At 38.5% G+C, this 19,644-nt stretch overlaps 1 protein-coding gene across 1 annotated transcript in view; it reads left to right on the top strand.

Moving 5' to 3' along the window:
- Nucleotides 1–18,058, top strand: part of LOC149140250 (uncharacterized) — a 150,377-nt gene extending 132,319 nt beyond the window's left edge. Inside the window, exons 8-12 of the mRNA XM_089447462.1 lie at nucleotides 14,221–14,290; nucleotides 14,398–14,627; nucleotides 14,823–14,888; nucleotides 15,038–15,107; nucleotides 15,271–18,058. Coding sequence (XP_089303588.1) covers nucleotides 14,221–14,290; nucleotides 14,398–14,627; nucleotides 14,823–14,888; nucleotides 15,038–15,107; nucleotides 15,271–17,820 — 2,986 coding nt within the window. The 3' untranslated portion in view covers nucleotides 17,821–18,058. The remainder of the gene's footprint in view (nucleotides 1–14,220; nucleotides 14,291–14,397; nucleotides 14,628–14,822; nucleotides 14,889–15,037; nucleotides 15,108–15,270) is intronic.
- Nucleotides 18,059–19,644: the final 1,586 nt, after the last annotated feature.

A 19,644-nucleotide genomic window follows, 5' to 3' on the forward strand; every position in this document is an offset into this window, starting at 1 on the left:
CTCCTAATAATCCTTTTCCATTCAATAGCCAGTAGCCCCTGACAACTACCGAGTACCTGATGTGATGTGTCACTTTATCTTTGACACTTGCATCAGTTATATGTTTCCTTGCCCATTTGTGAAGAGCGCATATTAGAATGTAGGCAATTCGACCCAAAAGGTATGTTATTGTTGTGAAATCGGGTGCTTATGCTTGTTTGTCATTTGGGAATTTTCGCATCATTATTGGGTGACTTGGAAAAAGGAAGGGCTTTGACCGTGATTTTGTTCTCTCACCTTAAATGGGGGGTTAATTTTCAATCCTATGTTAGTTTTGTAGCATTGAATGTGTTCTAGCCACAAAATTTGGTGGAGAGGCAAGAATACATGAGATCTCCAAAACCTAGAAATAATTTATGGAAATTCTGCCTAGAAGTGACTTAATTAGATTATTAACTAAGTCACCTGACACGAGGATTCGGTACATGTAGCATTCGAGATTCGTGGTGTCGGATTCAGACACGCTGACCCCCCAGAACAGGACACGTTAGGACACACTATATATTATTTTATTAAATATATATATATATATATATATATATTTAAAATATATATATATATATATATATATATATATATATATATATATATATTAAAAATTAGATATTATCATATTTCTTACACAAATTTTAATTAATGATACAAATTTATTGATTTCAAACATAGATCTTCATCTATAGCTATTAGCATGCATAGTACATACAAAATACAAATACATGTCAATCTATTATCTATTTCTTATGCTTGGCCCTCTTGCCACCACGAGAAATGTCTAATTTTTTAGTCTTGTTGGAAAATCAGGATCTTTGTCATTAATATCACCCTCTAAGCATTAATATCCAGAGGTATCTTTGTCATTACCTCTGTATCTGTGTAGGGATCTTTGTCATTAATATCACCCTTTAAGCATTAACATAAGATAGAACAAGCATAACATGTCAAGTCAAGATTTTGTTTGAGTGATGCGTACATTTTTAGGAGGGTCATGATACAGGAGTTCGACAACCAATGTCACTAACATCAAGGTACATAGAGGGATTGGTGCTCTTGATTAAATACGAGTTCCAACCCTAATACATGACAAAATTCAATGGAAACATTGCAATCCCCCAATCCTAAAATCCTGAAAAACTGATAAGTCTGCTGGATTTTGAATGAAATCTAAAATTCTACTTTCTCCATATGAAATCCAATGAGGTCGGAACCACTCTCAAACATCCTGAGTCATTTCATGGTAATGTTAAAAATTTAAGTAAAAAGATGAAAATGAAGATTAAGGAGAATGTCACTTTTACTTTAAGAATTTAACATTACCATGAACAGGACACATTTCCCAAAATCGCGACACGCTTTTGAAAATCGTGACACGACCTCGGATTCGACGTGTCGGAAAAGGACACGACATGTCATATGATTTGGACATGAATCTAGACCGAATCGTGTCGGATTCGCTGGATTCGAGATTCGTAGGGGGTTTAGGACGAATCCGGTGACTTAGATTATTAACCAACTTTTTAATGTTTCCTAAGCCTAAACTTAGGAAAACAGGTTAATTAATCAATATTAATTAGGTCGAGGCAAGAATCATTTAGAAACTCACACAAGTTGATCCAGAAATGATCCTAGCCATCTATTATGTTTTAATCTTAGCTGTTGGTGCTCGAACAGAGAATTATAAGAGGAGATCAATGTGGTGATGGAGAAGACATTTGAGAGCACCAGAAGTTCAATTTCTTAGCAGATCAATTTCCAGAGTAGCAACAGTCAGTTGCCAGAGAGAGCCAGAGATCGAAGCAATGTGTGAGGGGCAGAGACAATGAGGTTGGAGGAAGCATTCGAGATCCAGTGAGTGCATTTGTAGAGAGGCAAAAGAGCCATAGAGAAGCTGACGCAGGGACTATGCAATAACTTCTAGAGGCACGTTCAATTTGCTGAGAGGGAAAGACGTCTTCAATTCCAGAGGTTGGGAATGAGTCCTAGAGTGACAAAGAAGCATTTTTCCAGCCAACAGAAGGCAAAACGACTTCATCAGAGACCAGTTGAGCCTTGACGTCAAGCAGACTGCACAGTGTAGCGCAAATGTTGACGTAGAGGGTCAAAGGGACGAGTTTTCTTAAGGCAGGTTGTGCTGGGGTTTGCCTTGTGGGGTGAGGAAATCTCTCACTAGATTTTTGCCAGTATTTTTCTCTATAGGATTGCCAAATCTCAACATCTAGTTGTACTCAGAATTTCTCACTGTTGCATAATAATAAAACCCTCAGCTACTCATTGGTTTTCTCAAGTTGGGTTTTTCTGGGGACTTTTGTCCAAAAATAATTGTGTTATATTTGATGTGTGTGTGTTAGCATTTCTCAGCGTCTATCGTTTTATTTTTCTGCAAAATTTTATTTGTGAAGGTTGCAGTGTGTTTGTTTCGATATTTGATGTAGCAAATAAATTGTTAAATTAATTAACAATTAGGAGAAATAATACTAGTTGCTGCAATAGGATTCTAGTTTGGAATTTTCACATGGTATCAGAGCGCAATTGATCAGCCGGAGAGCTCAGAGGTGAAAAGAAGGGATTTCGCTTCTCAGTGTGTGTAGCAGGCCGAAATTCTCTGGGGTAGCGCAGTCTTTTTGCTAGAAGGCCGAGTTGCTTGAGGAAGTTCGATTTTTCTGTGAGGGACAAAAAAATTCGATCCTTCCAGATCAAGTGATTCCAGAGGTAGGGGGAGCAACTCAGTGATTTCGTTCGACAGATCTCTAGCTAGACGCAGAGGGTTTTGCAACATTACGCTGAAGTAGAACCAACGTCAAGTCGGAAGAGAGAAGAGCACACACAGAGGGAAAATTTTCCTCTGGGAACTTCTAGTCTCAAGAAGTTCATTTTTTTTGCTTGCAGATTGGCAGTAGTTGTGAGTAGATCTTCTCACTCCAGAAGGGAGTGCGAGTAGCAGATTCAGCAGTCGAGCAGAGGCAAAGAGGGAGGTTTTCGAGGTTTATTTCTCTAGTTTTGAGTTTCCAGATTTTGCAACTTTGCAGGGATGGCCGTATGAGATTGCCAGAGGAGGCCGTACAAGTTAGCTAGAATGCAGATCTGGGCAACAGATCAACTTCCAGTTGTTGAAGGTAGATGTTGGAGGAAGTGCGAGTTTTCTAGTACGAGTTGCAAAGAAAGGAAGGGTCCCAGCTAGGGACTAGGCTCGATAGGAGATAGTGGGGCACCAGATCCAGGCGGAGGAGTATGAGACTCTAGTATGCCAGATGGGTAGGGTCCTTGAGAAGTCCATCTCTTGGATCATTACTTGGTTACGGGGGCCCCCAATATTTAGTAGCAGGATGAATCAGTGGCAGTTGATGCAGTCAGAGACTGAGTGACAGTTGCAGAGACTAGTAGCAGTCAAATGCTGGGAGCGCAGTTCAGATGGCACAGTGTAGAGTCAGTAGCAACGCAAATTCTTCAGTGACAATGCAGATGCTAGTAGTAGTCAGAGACTCGGGAGACATATGCATCATACTAAACACAGTTGATCCAGTATTTTGGATTTCAGTTGCAAATGATGCAGTTGCAACAACAACAGATGAGAGGGAGTTAGTGCAAATGCAGTGTTGGCAACAATATGGCAACGTCAACAGCAACATAAATGCAACACATATCAGAGTTGCGCAGTGGTTGGTTTGAAATATGGCTAGACATTAGCAGCATGACAAGAGATGATGTAGAGATAGGGTGTTGTGGCAGGGAGTGCAACACTATAACACATTCCTCGCTAAGAGGGAGTGTTAGTTTTTGTAGCATTGGATGTGTTATAGCCATGCAATTCGGTGGAGAGGCTATAATACGTGAGATCTCCAAAACCCAGAATTTTTTTTGGAAATTCTACCTAGAAGTGACTTACTTAGATTATTAACCAATTTTTTAATGTTTCCTAAGTCTAAACTTAGGAAAAAAAGTTCATTAATCAATATTAATTAAGTCAATGCAAGAATCATCTAGAAACTCACACGGATGGATCCATAAATGATCCTAACCATCAATTATGTTTTAATCTTGGTCGTTGGTGCTCCAATAAAGGATTATGAGCGCACCGGAAGTTGGATTTCTTGGCAAATTGATTTCCGTAGTAGGAACAGTTAGTTGCAGGAGAGAGCCAGAGATCGAAGCAGTGTGTGAGGGGCAAAGACAATGAGGCTGGAGGAAGCATTTCTAGATCCAGTGGGTGCATTTGTAGAGGCAAAAGAGCCATAGAGAAGTTGATGCATGGACTGCGCAATAGCTTCTAGAGGCACGTTTGATTTGTTGAGAGGGAAAGACGTCTTCAGTTCTAGAGGCTGGAAAGGAGTCCCAAAGTGCCAAAGAAGCATTTTCCCAGCCAACAAAAGGTAGAACGACTTCATCAGATACCAGTTAGAGGCTTGATGTCAAGCGGACTATGTAGTGCAACGCAGAAGTTGACGTAGAGGGTCAGAGGGCCGAGTTTTCTGAAGGCAAGTTGTGCCGGGGTTTGCTTATGGGTGAGGAAATTTCTCACTAGAGTTTTGCCAGTCTTTTCCTTTATAGCATTGCCATATTCTGACATCCAGTTGTACTCAAAATTTCTCACTACTGCATAATAATAAAACCCTCAGCTGTTGCACCAGTTTTCCCAAGTTGGGTTTTTTCGGAGACTTTTGTCCAAAAATAATTGTGTTATATTTTGTGTGTGCTAGCATTTCTCAGCTTGCAACATTTTATTTTTTCGCAAAATTTTATTTGTGAAGGTTGAAGTGTGTTTGTTTTGATATTTGTTGTAGCAAATAAATTGTTAAATTAATTAACAATTAGGAGAAATAATACAAGTTGTTGCAATATGATTCCAGTTTGGAATTTTCACATCCTAGTCCTGTGGGATCTTCCTTATTGGCCTATGGCTCTAGGAAGGAAACTACTTGGGAAACCCTGGTAGCGTGGTCCCACGTTCCCATTCGATATATATCACTTCCCTCTCCACATTGCCAACCCTTTTTTACTATTTCCCATTCTCTAGGTCCACATGACCATTGGGTCCATTGGGCTTAACATACCCCCTCCCCTTGTCCACATATCTAGGTCAGACCTAGAAACATTTCCCTAGAGGTTGATGCAGTTGAAAGAATGTTAAAAGCATATCATGGCCACAAGCAAGAAACAAAAGAAAAGAAAATCATAAAATGCAAAAGATGATTGGGACATTAAATAAGGTATGTGGGAAAAACTGGAGCATAAGCTCTACCCCTAATCATTATGGCGATCACCTTGGTTCCTAGGGCTAATGATTTCCCCATCACATCCTAAAAGGAACCTATGCACGTCCCAACCCTTGGTGGGCAATGAACTGTCCCACCTTTAATGGGTAACAACTGCTATTAATTATTCACAACAGGCTTTCATTTCTTAAAGCTTCAAACTGTAATATAAAGAAAAATCAATAAAAAATAAACGACAAACAAAGGTGTGGAAAAGCAAAGGCTACGTAACTCGTCCAACCACGATTGCTCCGTCCTCACATATGTATACCCAATATGTAGATTGCCTTAGTATTGCTACCCCTTGACCCATGACATTTGGCTTTGAGACCCCTTTATCCCCATTTGTTCCATCATTATTCACATGCCACTTATTGATTGAAGGATGTACCGGGGACATATCTTTCCCCTTAAGAGTTGGGAACACCTAATAGGGTCGCCTATTATCCATTCCTACTGAGGGAGGTAACACTATTACGAGATCAAAGCCCCAAATTTGGAAGAGAAGCCTTGTACGAAGTCTTAATTTTCCCTTGATTAACAAGCTTCGTGCACTTAGATGCATTAATGATTAATTGTACCTAATGGTGAAGATGCAACACTAGACATTATGTGTGATTGGTAGGTGGGTTTCATCATGGTCTGGGTAACTTAACTGGGGCCTAGGGTCAATAGAGGAGCATTATGACACCTTACAGGCTAAGTCACAGGACACGTCCTCCAAGGTCCCGTGTCCCGTATTTTACGTGTCGGACATGAAAACGGCCCTAAAACGTGTCGAAAACGTTTTCCATTTTGTCCTGTAAAATGTAAAACGTATTCGCTGGTTTTTGTCATGTCTTGCATCTAGAAAACACGTATTCCATTGATAGAAAACGTTGCTTGCATAAGCTACAATTTTTTTTGAAAGAAACAAATAATTTTTGAGTGGGGCAGCTTAATGATCAAGTCTAGGCCCTAGTATTGATATGCTATTCATGGTAATGTTAAATTCGTAAAGTAAAAGTGACATTCTCCTTAATCTTCATTTTCATCCTTTTACTTAAATTTTTAACATTACCATGAAATGACTCAGGATGTTTGAGAGTGGTTTCGGCCTCATTGGATTTCATATGGAGAAAGTAGAATTTTAGATTTCATTCAAAATGCAGCAGACTTATTAGTTTTTCAGGATTTCAGGATTGGGAGATTGTAATGTTTCCAGGTGACACCACCTGCCCGGGTTACCCCTGCCACCAGTAGAGGACGTGGTCTACCTCCTATAGCTCCTACTTCTAGTTCTTCAGCTTCTAAAGCATAGCAAACTCCACTGCCAACTCCACCAGCACCAGCATCTACATATAGAGGGAAAGGGAAAGCTGTGGCATTTTCTCGCAAGAGGGGCAGAGGAAATCAATAGGATTAGACTTTAGCTGTTTTTTTATGCGCTTGTAAGTTGTACATGAACAATGAGCATTGAATATTCAAGAATCAAGACCAAGCATATTACATTCTAATTTCTAAATAGTAAATTTTGATTCTATTTATTTTTTTAAAGTGAACTATGAACTTTGAGAAGTAATTATATTTTAATTTGATTAGATAAGTTGCAACCTACAATTTAGTATGGATAAAAAACTATATTTCGGTATATATATATTTTATTAAATATATATAAAACGTGTCCCCCGTGTCCTGTTTCCAGGTCGCTGCGTTTCGTATTGAATACTCGTATTTACGTGTCCTCCGTGTCTCGTGTCCTCGTGTCATGTGACTTAGCTTACAGGTGAAGCATTGAGAGCCATGAGACTTCTATCATTTCTAGAGCATCATATCATTCCACGGGCACTTACAACACCCCAGTAATTTGTGATTTTGCCCCACATTATTCATGAGATGATGCACTTGGACCATTATGCGCCTAACTAACTTAGTAGTATACACATGGTTTGACAGCTGATCTAAGGCTCAGATGAGGTTTTTCTCACCCCTTGAGACATGGGAGGGCTAGCACCATCCTTTAAGCCCCCAACATTAGAGCAGAACCAACCTATTCTATCACGAGGAGACCCATTTTGTGCCCTAAACACAAGATTGAGGTCCACAAGATAAATTGCATGGAGATTTAGGGGTCAACCCTTAGATCTAGATTTTTGGAGCCCTCTACACTTGACTTGGCACTGGAAGAGCCCAATGCATGCCCTAGAAGGGCCTACACATGCATGATGTCAGAATTGCGACCTCTTTTGTGGGTTAATTTTTATATTTTACATTGGCTATAAGGTTGGCTTGTAAACTCACTTAGTTTTGTCTATCATTTTACAACTTGGAGGGACTTTTAGGATAAACTAGAGATCGTTAGACATGTATAAATAAGAGAGAGGTCATTTCACTCTCTCATCATCATCACTTGGAGAATTCAAGCCTCATAAGAGAATTCACACTTGTTCCTTCTTTGTTGTTGGAGATTCTTGGAATGCATTTGATGTTTGGAGGCTATTTTGGATCGTCTTTGGAGCTAATCCTTTGGTGAATGGATGGATATACTACATATTATCTCATAAGTGCCTATTGTTGAAGATTGTCATTTTGAATTTGTCTAATGTATGGGATTGTTGCTTCTAGATTATGCTTGATTGTGCCCTACTTCGTTGAAAATAAAATTTAATGGCTATCTAGTTGAGAATTACGTATGTTACTCATTGTATAACATGTAATGAATGTTCCTAGTGGAGGAACTCTTATAATCGTTGAGAAATCTAGGGCATGAATGGTTAAAACATTTCTCTGCTTGATAATTGCTTGTGATATATTTTTACATCTTAGCTTATAGTCTTTTCTTCGTTATGTTATTATTGTTTTCTTTTCATCAAGGCAATTATCAATATGCACAATAAAAAACAAGTGACACAATATGTAGGCTTGTCAGCTAGGGCCAAAACCTCTCACCTTTTGAGAGGAAAACCCGATCAAAATTCTTCATCTAGATCTTCAATTGATGAGTACCAAGACCATGACAAAGACCCTTAACTCTAGTATCCTCCCAAGAACCTTGTCACAAACCTTAATGCTCTGCCTCTTCCCTTTCTCGACTTTTTTCTTGATTTGAACTGCTCTCCTCGACTCCTTCTAGAGAAACTCGGTCGGAAAATCCGATTAAAATTCTTCTTCTAGATCTTCAATTGACGAGTACCAAGACCATGACAAAGACCCTTGACTCTAGTATCCTCCCAAGAACCTTGTCACAAACCTTGATGCTCTGCCTTTTCCCTTTCTCAACTTTCTTCTTGATCTTGAACTGCTCTCCTCCGCTCCTTCTAGAGAAACTCGGTCTCTATTTTCACACTACTCCTTCTCGGCTTCCTCTAGAGAAATTCGATCTCTATGGTCTCACTGGCTTCCTCTAGAGAATCTCGATCTCTAGATCTTTATCTCAATTACCTAGAACAAGTATCCAGACGAATCCTTCCTTCGCTGCCCCAGAAGAAACCTCCACTTCGCTGCCCCAGAAGAATCTCTTTCACTATGCCCAGAAGAAACACTTTCGATGCCTAGAAGAAACCTCTTCTTCGGTTGCCCAGAAGATACCTTTCCTTTGCTTGCCCAGAAGAAACTCCTTATCACTTCTTCGCACTTCTTCTTGGTCTCTTCTTTGCACTTCCGTTTTACTTCTTCTTCACACTTTTGATTGATTGCATGCAAGTCGAGTTGCTTGCCTCTAAGTGAGGTTGAGTGTGGCTATATATACACCTCCACATATGTCCTTTAGGTTGACATGATCCCTAGAGGTTAGGCCGACCTCTTCTAGCATGTTCTTCCATCGTTGTGGGCCGACTTGAAGAGGATAAGTGACAAGGTCTTGGAGGATACTTTACATAGACAAAATTGACCTTTTACAAATTGTAACATGACTTCATTACATGACAATGACTCTATCATTTTATGACTAGATGACAAATAATTCCTAAAGACTCAATGGGAGTCTTAACTCAAAAATAAATCTCTTTCTCATGAAACCCATGAAGTAATCAATACAATAAATTTATTTTTCTTCTTGACATCTCATTACATAAAATCATAATTACATGTCATTATGAAGATCGAACCTAATTACACTTTTCAACAATAACTCTCCATCAAACTCCATCTATCATTGAGTGGGTAAATGCTGTAATTTTGATACCTAGGGCGTGAAATTTGGGCCTCCTTAGCAACAAATTTGGCTTATTTATCACATCCTTGACTCCATATGCCTAAAGGACAAGGCACTAGTCTAAGTATTTGGTGATCATTTCAAAATTTTCTCTATAAATTTCTCTCCTTAAATTTGGTCCTTTTAATGCTAGAGAGAAAATATAGGGCTTGGAGTGAAATTTTAGGGAGGAGTAGTTTTAATGGTTTAAGAGCCTAAACATCAAGAGGTAGTTCTTAGCTACATTACCTATCATTTTGGTGGGCATCCACTCAATTTTCGTACATAGAATCTCTTGCCTTAGTTGTTGCCCTAGGAGGGAAGTACTAGTTTCTTCTCCCAAAACATGCAAAATTTCTTTACGGTTTCATGAGCCTTGGAATAGTTGATTATCTTTGCAAGAAACCCTTTCTCTTTGTTCTTGACCTTGTGATTACCTATCATCATTGAGAAACCACAAAACCCTAGGTCTTGAACCTTGATTTCTAGGGCTTTTCTTAGAGAGTGTTTTGCTTCCTTGAACCCTTGAGCCGTTATTGAGCCTCTCTCTTGAATGAGCTTTTGCTTGATCACTTTGTACCTTATACCTAGCATATCTATTTTAAGTGAACTCCCTCCTACTGGGACTCCTCCCGTCGATGAAAGTTCATAAAGAGTAGGGGGTTTTGGTTGAGGTGACATCGAGTCTCTACCCCACTGTTAGCACTTTGTATAGCTCTTGTCTTGTAGGGTTTCCCTCTCCAAGGCCTGCTAAATTTTTTGGTAACAGGTACAAAACCGATCGACTTGGTACCTGTTACCCATGTTACCCACTAAAAGTGGGTAACCTTATAGGAGAATTTTTTTCTCCTATGTTGGATAGCCAACAAACCAACAACCCTACAATTTAGCTATGATGATTATGCTACATTCATCTACCATTTGCACGGGTCATACACCTCTCACCCTTTGAATGAAGGTGGGCTACCACTTGGTAGGTACTTTAACCATTTTGCAATCAAGTGCTTTTATGTAATGTCGCGAGCATTCTAACATGGATAAAGAGTGATTAACATGATTCGTTGATCTTGACTGCAAACTTGTTCTCTCACATTAATGAGGGCGGGGAAGGGGGAGAGGGGGGAGTTAGTTTATAGCCCTAGTCTAGTGGGGCCTCCTCCAAGGTCTTAGGTTTATAGGAGGGGCACTAGGGAGATTTGGATTGAGTAGCGTGTCCATAACCATTCCACATCTACCACTTTTCGCCTTTTCCTTGATATCACATCCATCCTTCAAGTTAACTGCCATTGGTTCATTGGGGATTGACATCCATACATCCACATCCTTGAGTTAGGGTTGGAAAAATTTCCCTTGAGATAAAAACATAAAATGATCACAACAAAAGAAAAAGAAAAGTTAAAATGCAAAAGATGGTTGGGACATAATTAGCATGTAGGAAAAAGCTTAGCATGAGCTCTAGCCCCTTCATTAGCCATCACTTGGTTCTTGAGCACTAGATGCTCCATCACATCATAAGGAAACTTTGCATGTCCCAACCTTGATGATTGAGAAACTGACTCCTCAAGGGGTAAATTAATGCTATGTCATAAAAAGCAAGTTTAAACACCTATGCTACGCTTCATGTCAAAGCATTATCAAAATGTAGTAGAAGGCACACCAAAAGGGTGAAAAAGCAGGCTGAGGAAAGGGTTAGCTCATGCCTACACTATTGCTTCCTCTATTAAATTAGCTAGTCCCATGACCATGGCTACTAGCCATGAAGTCTTTCCCCTCTGTTGCCATTATTATTTCTAACACCTATGAATTGAAGGGTTGACCTTGGGAACACACCTTGTTGATTTTGTAGCCTTGGAATGTCTTTTAGAAAGGCTTGGTGTCTTAGCATGTAGAAGATATTTGATTGCCTCTTTAGGTGTTTGCTTGGTGGAGTAAGTGATATTATGATTTCTTTCCTAAGCTTAACTTAGGAAAATTCTAATAATTAATCTAATTAATTATTGTGGACTATGAGGCCAAATTTTTGAAGGACAAATAATAAAATTATTTAATTGATTTAGATATAATCTCAACTATTGATCTCAAGTGAGGCTTAGGATTTAATCCTAACCATTAATCACTTAGGAGTTTAGGTTAGAGATTTTGGCTTAATGAAATTATAAAATTAGCTTAAGGGAGAGGTGAAGACACACACAATTGTGGAGAAAGCAATTTTCTCTAGAGTGAGAAACTCAACTAGATTGAGAAGTGAGGAGAAGTGTATTAGGGGATTTTAGGAGATATTCAAAGAGGTCAAGTTCAGGAAAGAGGGAGGCCAAGTTGCGGAGAAGTGGGTCAAATTGTGGAGGCCACATTATCCAAGGAAGTCGATTTCTCTAGTGCGCAAAGGCCATATGAGACAGGGAGAAAGGAAGGCCGATTTGTTGGTGAGACAGGGTAATTCTCTAGGGCTGATTTGCTTTATGTGGTTTGATATTTAGAGGCCAAATTATTTGAGACTGATTTTCTTAGTGGGGTCGAGTTTCCAGATGCCCAACAATTGTATTATTTTATGTATTCTCCGTGGGTCAAACCCATAACTTTCCCAAGAAATTCAAAGAAGGTTGTATTGGGTGTAAATTTGCTGTTGTGGTGTGATTGATCTCTTCATTTTATTTATGTTGCATTTTTTATGTGAATATACCAATATATTTATTTTTTGGCAAATTCAGAAATATTTGAAATAAATATTTTCTGGGCTTTAATAACTTGTTGAAGTAAAATAAATCAGATATGGTATGAGAAAAATTAACACACCTAATAGGGTTGACTACTTTTACGGGACTTGGTCTACTTAGATATTTGAAGGTGATCCCCGTTTGAAGCATTATTATGCCCTTAATAGTTAAGTATGGTCCACTATGATGCATTTATGGTCATTGTCTCTAATGAGTGGTTGCTTTCACTTGAGTTTGTGATGATTTTTCTAGGTGGTTTTACATAGAGAAGTAGAGGCCTTAAGGGCACACTCATTCCATGCCTACTCCACATGATGCCTAGGTTGTATTACACTTTCGGAGAACAAAGATGACCTTGCAAATGCAACATTGCGCTTCCATAGTAGAGTGTTGGGCACTTTGAATTTGGCAGTTGATAGTCACTTTAGAGCACCCTCAGATGCTAAACCGTTAAGCTCACATATCTTAGCATTGGAGATTCTTAATGTACCCAACGGACCCAACATGCCCCCAAGCTGGCCTTGACACCATTTGATGGGCATGCCATGATTTGAAGTCCAAATGATGATGATCATCTTCATGATGATTAGGGAGGGCTTGTACTACCTCATGGATCCCCAACACTAGATTGAGATTGCACCACATTGTCTTGATGGCACTCATGGAGATGACGTAGGGCACCCGGAAATGGCTTTTGGACACATGGACATGTTTTGAGGTTTGATTTGAGGATTGTTAATTCATGGTTGATTATGATGGTTGGAGATGCATCTAGCCCGTGTCTTGCACTTTTGCAGCCTTATTAACCCTAAAAGGGCATGATGTCATGCTTGGAGAGGGTTTTTGGCTCACAAGTGTTGGCAATTAGTGGCTTATTTTGTTTTATTAAGGTATTGGTTGGCTTGTAATGGAATTCTATTAAAGAGCAGGAGGAGGATTGCTGAGGTGACTGGCAATCCACCTCATTGTTGCCTCTAGGTTTTTGGCCCATACCTCACAAGGCCTACTAGGTTTTGAGGCCATAATACCTAACCAGTACAAATTCCGCCCTCTAATCAGATTTTTGTATTGGGTTGAAGCCCATGGCTATTTGACCTTCCAGTTTGATAGGTTGCCAGTTTAGACTGGCTGGTTTTTAAAACTATACACTGGACTACTAGCAATGACTTGGTGACAGTGGCACAAATCGATTGACGTAGCCATCTGTGCTAGTAAAAAATGAATGATGTTTTCTGTTCATATATAAGCACCTCACCCTCCAGCGCGAAGGGAAGTGTAAGATATTCTTCAGGGCTCAATGCCATTCAACGACAAGGCTCAAAACCATTGCAACAATATGTGTTCAACATATCACTTCATGGGAATTGAATCTGGGTAAGGAGGATAACAATCATCCTTCCAAATCACCCAAGATAAACACAATTGACAAAAACACACACACATATCTTTCTCCGGACAAATATGTATGTCATATCCAACTATACCTTATCCTATTTTTCTTAAAGAATTGATTTATCCATGTCTGTAATCATATCGGGATCCATATCCTAGTAACTTAATATTGAAGCAGCAAACCCTGAGCTAACTAATTGAGTTATTTTGGGTCATGAGCATTCCTTTTAGAATGAAGCAAATTGTAATTTCAAATTTAAAATTTTGTTGTAACTATGGTTGTAAGTGCATGGCTGTCTTCCGTAATTCTCCTTTAACGAAAGATGCCTTGAAAGCAGCGATAGGAAAATAAGTTTCAAAATTTATGGGGCTAGAATGGCTGTCTTCCGTAATTCTCCTTTAACGAAAGATGCCTTGAAAGCAGCGATAGGAAAATAAGTTTCAAAATTTATGGGGCTAGAATGGATTAGGCACATACTAGCTTGATATTGGTTATCACTGGACTGAACTTTGTATGGATTTCATGTGAATAAACTTTCTGATTGTGGTAATCAAATTAGCTTTCATTATAGACAATAAAAATGATTACTAGATGGGGTGTTTGGGGACATGTTCAATCGGAGACTCTGTTAACTTGTCCAAAAATGTTGTGGTGCAGGGTCTGTGAAGCATTAATTTCTCTCTCCAGTTCTTTGCATACTCAATATGAAGTTCTCTTATTTATTCAGGTGAGTCATTTCTAGTCTAATTATGTGAAAGGTCGAGATATTAAACCCACTTTAGTTCTAAAGTTACAAGGATATGCTCATAGATATTGGATATATTTGTCTTCCAGATACTTTCAAAGCCTTTGGCGAAATGGCTCTGTGCCTGTTGGGATCCTGAAAATCATTCTGCTATGAACTCCATGATACTAGAACAAGATAAAGTTGCAAGTTCAAAACAGATGGAAAACTTTCCAAGTGTATGCAAGATTGTCATGAGACCTTTGGGTCTTAACAATGGCACAAACATCATTGGTTTTAACAGTTGTGGGGATGTAAGCATTCTGGCTCTCGTATCCAGGTAGTCTTTCTCAAGCTAGAGTTCACCAGTTTCTAAGTAGTCTGCTGATTTTCATTTAGTAATAATGGTTAAAAATAAATCAATCTAGGTTACTTGCATAAGATGGATTGATTTGACCTAAAATCTAAGACGTTTATGGAAAGTATTAATATTATGTCATGACTAAAGTACTAGTTTTCTCTTTCTCCTTGACAGGTTTTTGATTATAGCATGGGATGTTCGAAATGATATTTTAAAGATAAACATGGATTCTTTTTCAAGGTTTGGCTCAAGAACACATTTTCCTTACGAGTCCAAATCTCCGGCCTTGCTACTTTTCTGTTATTATAACTACTGTTCTATATTGTTTTATGAAGTTTCTCTGGCAATATAATCTAATAATTATGCATACATGAAAATTATTTATGTAGGGTCTGCGAGTCACTCATTTGCTTTTCCAACTTTCTCAAGCTGCAACATGATACACTGGCGTTTATGCAGGTTGATAACCTAGCTGTAATTCTACCTCGATACAGTAATATTATAGGATTTATAACCTAGATCAATTTAGTGTGAAATTGTCATTTTGTTCTTGATACATGTTTACATGTCTGTTGTTAATTTTTATAACAGTTTCCGTTTTACTGCTGCTTTGTAACTGCAGGTTCTTTCCAAGCCTCTGATCAAGTGGTTTAGTGTTTCTGTGTATTCAGAGGCATCAAGTGATATGAGCCACCAAATGTTGATGCTAGAAAAGATTTGGCACCAAATTCTGACTTCTCTACAGAATTGCGACCCACCGCTATCATTTGATTCAAGTCTTTTAAACCAACAGTCACCTTTGCTAGCTTCAGCTTTCCAGTGCCCTTACAAAGCCATTGCAGAACAAACACTCTTGTTCTGGGAGAGAACATATGGAATTAAAACTTCTCGATTATCCTACCCATCTTGCCTTGTTCCAGTTCTTTGTGAGTTACAACATAAGGTAAAGATCACATTGCCTGGGTTTCTTCATACATATGTTTCTCGCCGAGGTTTAAAGCATCAGAGAAAGAAACAGGTACAAGAAGTCTGTGCAACGCAAAAGGAAGAACTGTTTTTGGATACTATTGCTGGAAATAGTGAGCAGGTGAATGTAAATATGGTAACTATGGTAGGGCAAATGGAAAATTGCAATGGCAAAATTGAAGCAGATCCGGCTTCTGATTGCAAAACATGTGCTGCTGATGTAAACATGGGAAGGTTTAGAACAAAAAGCGAAAGATTTAGGAAATGTAAAAGCAATTCAACAACACCATCTGTTCTGAATCATAAAAGCAGAAAAACCATGGGAGTGCAAGACAATTTGGAGCTAGTTGGAAAATCAGCAGTCAAGGATGTTGTTGCTGGAGAGCATGCTGATCAAGGAAATACAGATTCCAAAATAAAATTGAGCATTCCAGTGGAAAACATTCAAGGAACTAAAAGGAAAGGGAGGAGAATGAGGAAGCATAAGTCGCAAAAGTATAAGCCATTTGTGATTACCAACAGAAATCTTGCAATACAAGGGAAGCGCTCAGCTGAATCTGATCAACAGCGTGAATTCATCAGAGGTCATGATGCAGTGGATCACACACTTATCTCTAATGAAGGTGTTACAATGGAATCTGTTGATGAAGCTAAAGGAAACCTCACGAGAAGTGGAAGACGAAGAAAATCACCCCAGTTGAAACTATTAACATCTGACTTAAAGACACTTGGAATCCGCCATTTGCGAACTTTGCGTAATGCCGGTGGGCTCAGAGGGGGCAAAGACTGGAGAACTACATATGAAATGACAAAAATGATGCCAAAGAGGGCCAGGCGGCAAAGTCATCAATTTAGCATATCAGGAGGAACTGATCCTAACAATGCAATAAAAACTGATACAAATATGCAGGTCTCTAGCAGTAAATCTTCGTACATGGGAATGTTGGGTCGTGCTCTTCAAAAACAAAAATTGGAGAGGCAGCTGTGTAGATCTAAGAGACTTTCTTCAGTAAGACGTTCTCATGTTGATGCCTCCCAGAAGGCGTGTGAAACATCCAGGCAGTCAGTTTCAGAATCTCCTTTTAAGGTCCGAGCTTTGGGTGGTGGAGCCTGGTCAGACGGAATTGGTTTTTCAAAACCATTAAAAGATTCTGAAGAAACTGTTCCGTTTACATGTAACGTAAATAGTCCCCCAACTAATGAAAATAAACCAGAGGGCAGGAGCAGAAATAATCGGCGGAAGAGTTGCACGCCTAAAAGAGCACCGTCAAACTTGCTTGGGGAAGAGATAACCGACATGCATGTACAAAGTACTAGTTTTTCTCCGTTCACAGTTAGTACAGAAGAACAGGCAATTGTTACTGGAAAGCGGTTGAAGGATGCAGGCATCCAGTTGTTCACCCAGCAAGGATGGGGCAATGCAATGCTTGCCTCTCCTTTGAAGAGGTTGAAAACTGGAACAGAAAAATGCATATTGGAAAAGGGGGATGCAAACATTAAGTTGGAAAATAGTGTAGATCCCTGTCATGCAGAACATGTATGTGACGGTAATGTCATCAGCTGGACAGGTATACAATCACAAAGCCCAGCCCTTTGCCATCATGTTCAGTCTGGAAAGCAAAGTAATTTGGAACAAAGTCATTGGCAGCAGGAAGGAACGTTGACATTTGGTATAGGTGATGGCTATAGCCCAAAGAATAACTCAAAGGAGGAATTGGGGGCTAGAAATGAAGTCTCAAGTAAGGCACAATCTAAAGCCACAGATCAGGAAATGGAAATAAAAGTATTAGATGTGAGACAACGCCAACTGCATGAAGGCAGCAGTCAATTGAACAACCATGATTCTCGGCCTACTGAAGAAGAGCAACTGCTTCAAAGACAAACTCATCCATGTGACCTTAATGGTTCATCTGGTACTTCCACTGAAGTTTTTATTGAGCCATCCATTGTGAACAATACTGTTGCTACTTGTAAATATGCATGCGTGGGTAATAGCGAAATTCATCACCACTCTAAAAATGGATTAGCATTCTTAGAGGAAATGGGTAAAGAGTGGAATGTGTGTGACCTACTTTGTGAACTTTCCTCATCTCCCAAGCTAGAAGATTTGGGGAGAGAAGATTTAATCAGAGCAGAGAAGCTATTACTAGTTGTTTCACAGCGTATTGCAAAAAGAAAGAAATTGGTTTCCAAATTGCGGCTATAAGCTATCTGTTAATTACAAAAAATTATCAGAATGCTGTATGTTCTGGGAGAGTGTAACGAGGGCTTGAGTCAGGTGCAAAAGTGAAAATGCATTGCCTTTACCATGCCCAGACTAGTGCGTATGCGGTATATACATTAATCAAGATTTTCATTTTCACAAAGCACCTAATCAGTTTGGACAAACTTTAAAATCTGGGATTGGTGTGCTAATGCAGTGTTGGTAGGTCTCAGTCGTTATAGATGTATTTCCGCAAGTGCGAACCTTCGAGAATTTGTGATCAAACGGCTTTATGCATACGTTGTATTCTTAAGAAGTCGGAGTTTTGTAATTTTGTTAAAATTCAATAACAATTTTGGTACATGAAATGTGATTTGACATGATTACAGTAACATGTCACCAATTTAACTTCAGCTGTGCTGCTTCGACTGCTTCGAGTCTTGAGGATGGGGATGGCATCAATGATGGCATTTGAGTAAATTTTATTTTTATTAATTTTTATTATTCTCTTTTTGCTTTAAGAGATTAACTTATAAGACAATCTACCTATTTGACATAATATACTTTTACAAGAGGTATCTTGACATTCAAAAATTTGAATAACTTGACTTGTATAGTGACTTAATTACTTATTTGTTGTGGCAATATGAGATATTGTCCTATTCCTACACATTGAATATTCCTACACATTGAAGATTTGAATATTTTGAACATAGGTCATGAAATCGTTTCTTGAAGTATATAATAATATTATATGATGTATTACATTTTTAAAATAGATATTTTCTAGTGTTTTTAACACTATGCAACATGTAACATCTTGTTGTTCAACCCATGAATATTTATTGAAAATATCACCATTTTTTTAAGAGAGACGCATGATTATATGCTTAATTAATTTATTATTTAATTCAATAATATAACTAAAACATTAATTGTATCATCTAAAATGTACAAATTAATGTGCAATCACATTAATAGTATTACTTTGTCACCATATTTTAGGTGTTACTTCTAGGGTTTTAATGGAACACCCACTTCCAAATTCAAACATATTTGAAATATAATATGGGCATTTCATTCCTTTGTTCTTAATGGGAACATCTACTTCGAAATCCAAACATACTTGAAATACAATATGGACATTTCATTGCTGGCTAGGTTTATGAGGATAGGTATTATTTATGGAAATGTGAGAGCGGAAGTTGCATTACTTAGATTTTGCTATAAGTTAACCCTACTTCACCTTATAAAGCAAAAAATAGAATTTTTTTGGGTTTCCTTTTTATTATTTGATGGATTGACATAAGAGATATGATTCACGTCTTTCTCAATGTAAGTGATTTCAAGGAGAGAGAAAGCTACACTTAGGTTTCTCAATTCCTTCAACCTTAACGTCCTTCTATCTTTGGAGATAAAGCTGGAGGAACCTATAGTTAGGTTCCACAAGAGAAAATTGATGAAAAATATTGTTAAGGAGATGTCAAAGCTACAAACTATTCAACAACACTTTGGTGAAAATTTCCTCAACCTTAGTTCCTCAAAATGTACAAGATGGAAGAAGATACTTACAATAAATTAGCACAAAATCATCATAAAATCACCATTCATCATCCAAGAGAGAGAACCAACCAATCAAACCCCCCTCTCCCCTACCCCTTAGAAAAGTTTTCTTATTTAATGTTCCATAACAACCAAGATAGAATAAGGTAGATGATGCATATTAGTCTCCAAGTGTGTCTAACAATAATTTAAGGATAATTTGACTTCCTCCTATGAACTTGATTTTGTCCAAAATTAGACTTACCTAAAAATAATATTAATTTG

The sequence above is a fragment of the Pinus tabuliformis genome, chromosome X (genome assembly GCF_031772625.1).
Source record: "Pinus tabuliformis cultivar Carrire ecotype Pingquan chromosome X, CPIR1, whole genome shotgun sequence".
NCBI classification, from domain to species: domain Eukaryota; kingdom Viridiplantae; phylum Streptophyta; class Pinopsida; order Pinales; family Pinaceae; genus Pinus; species Pinus tabuliformis.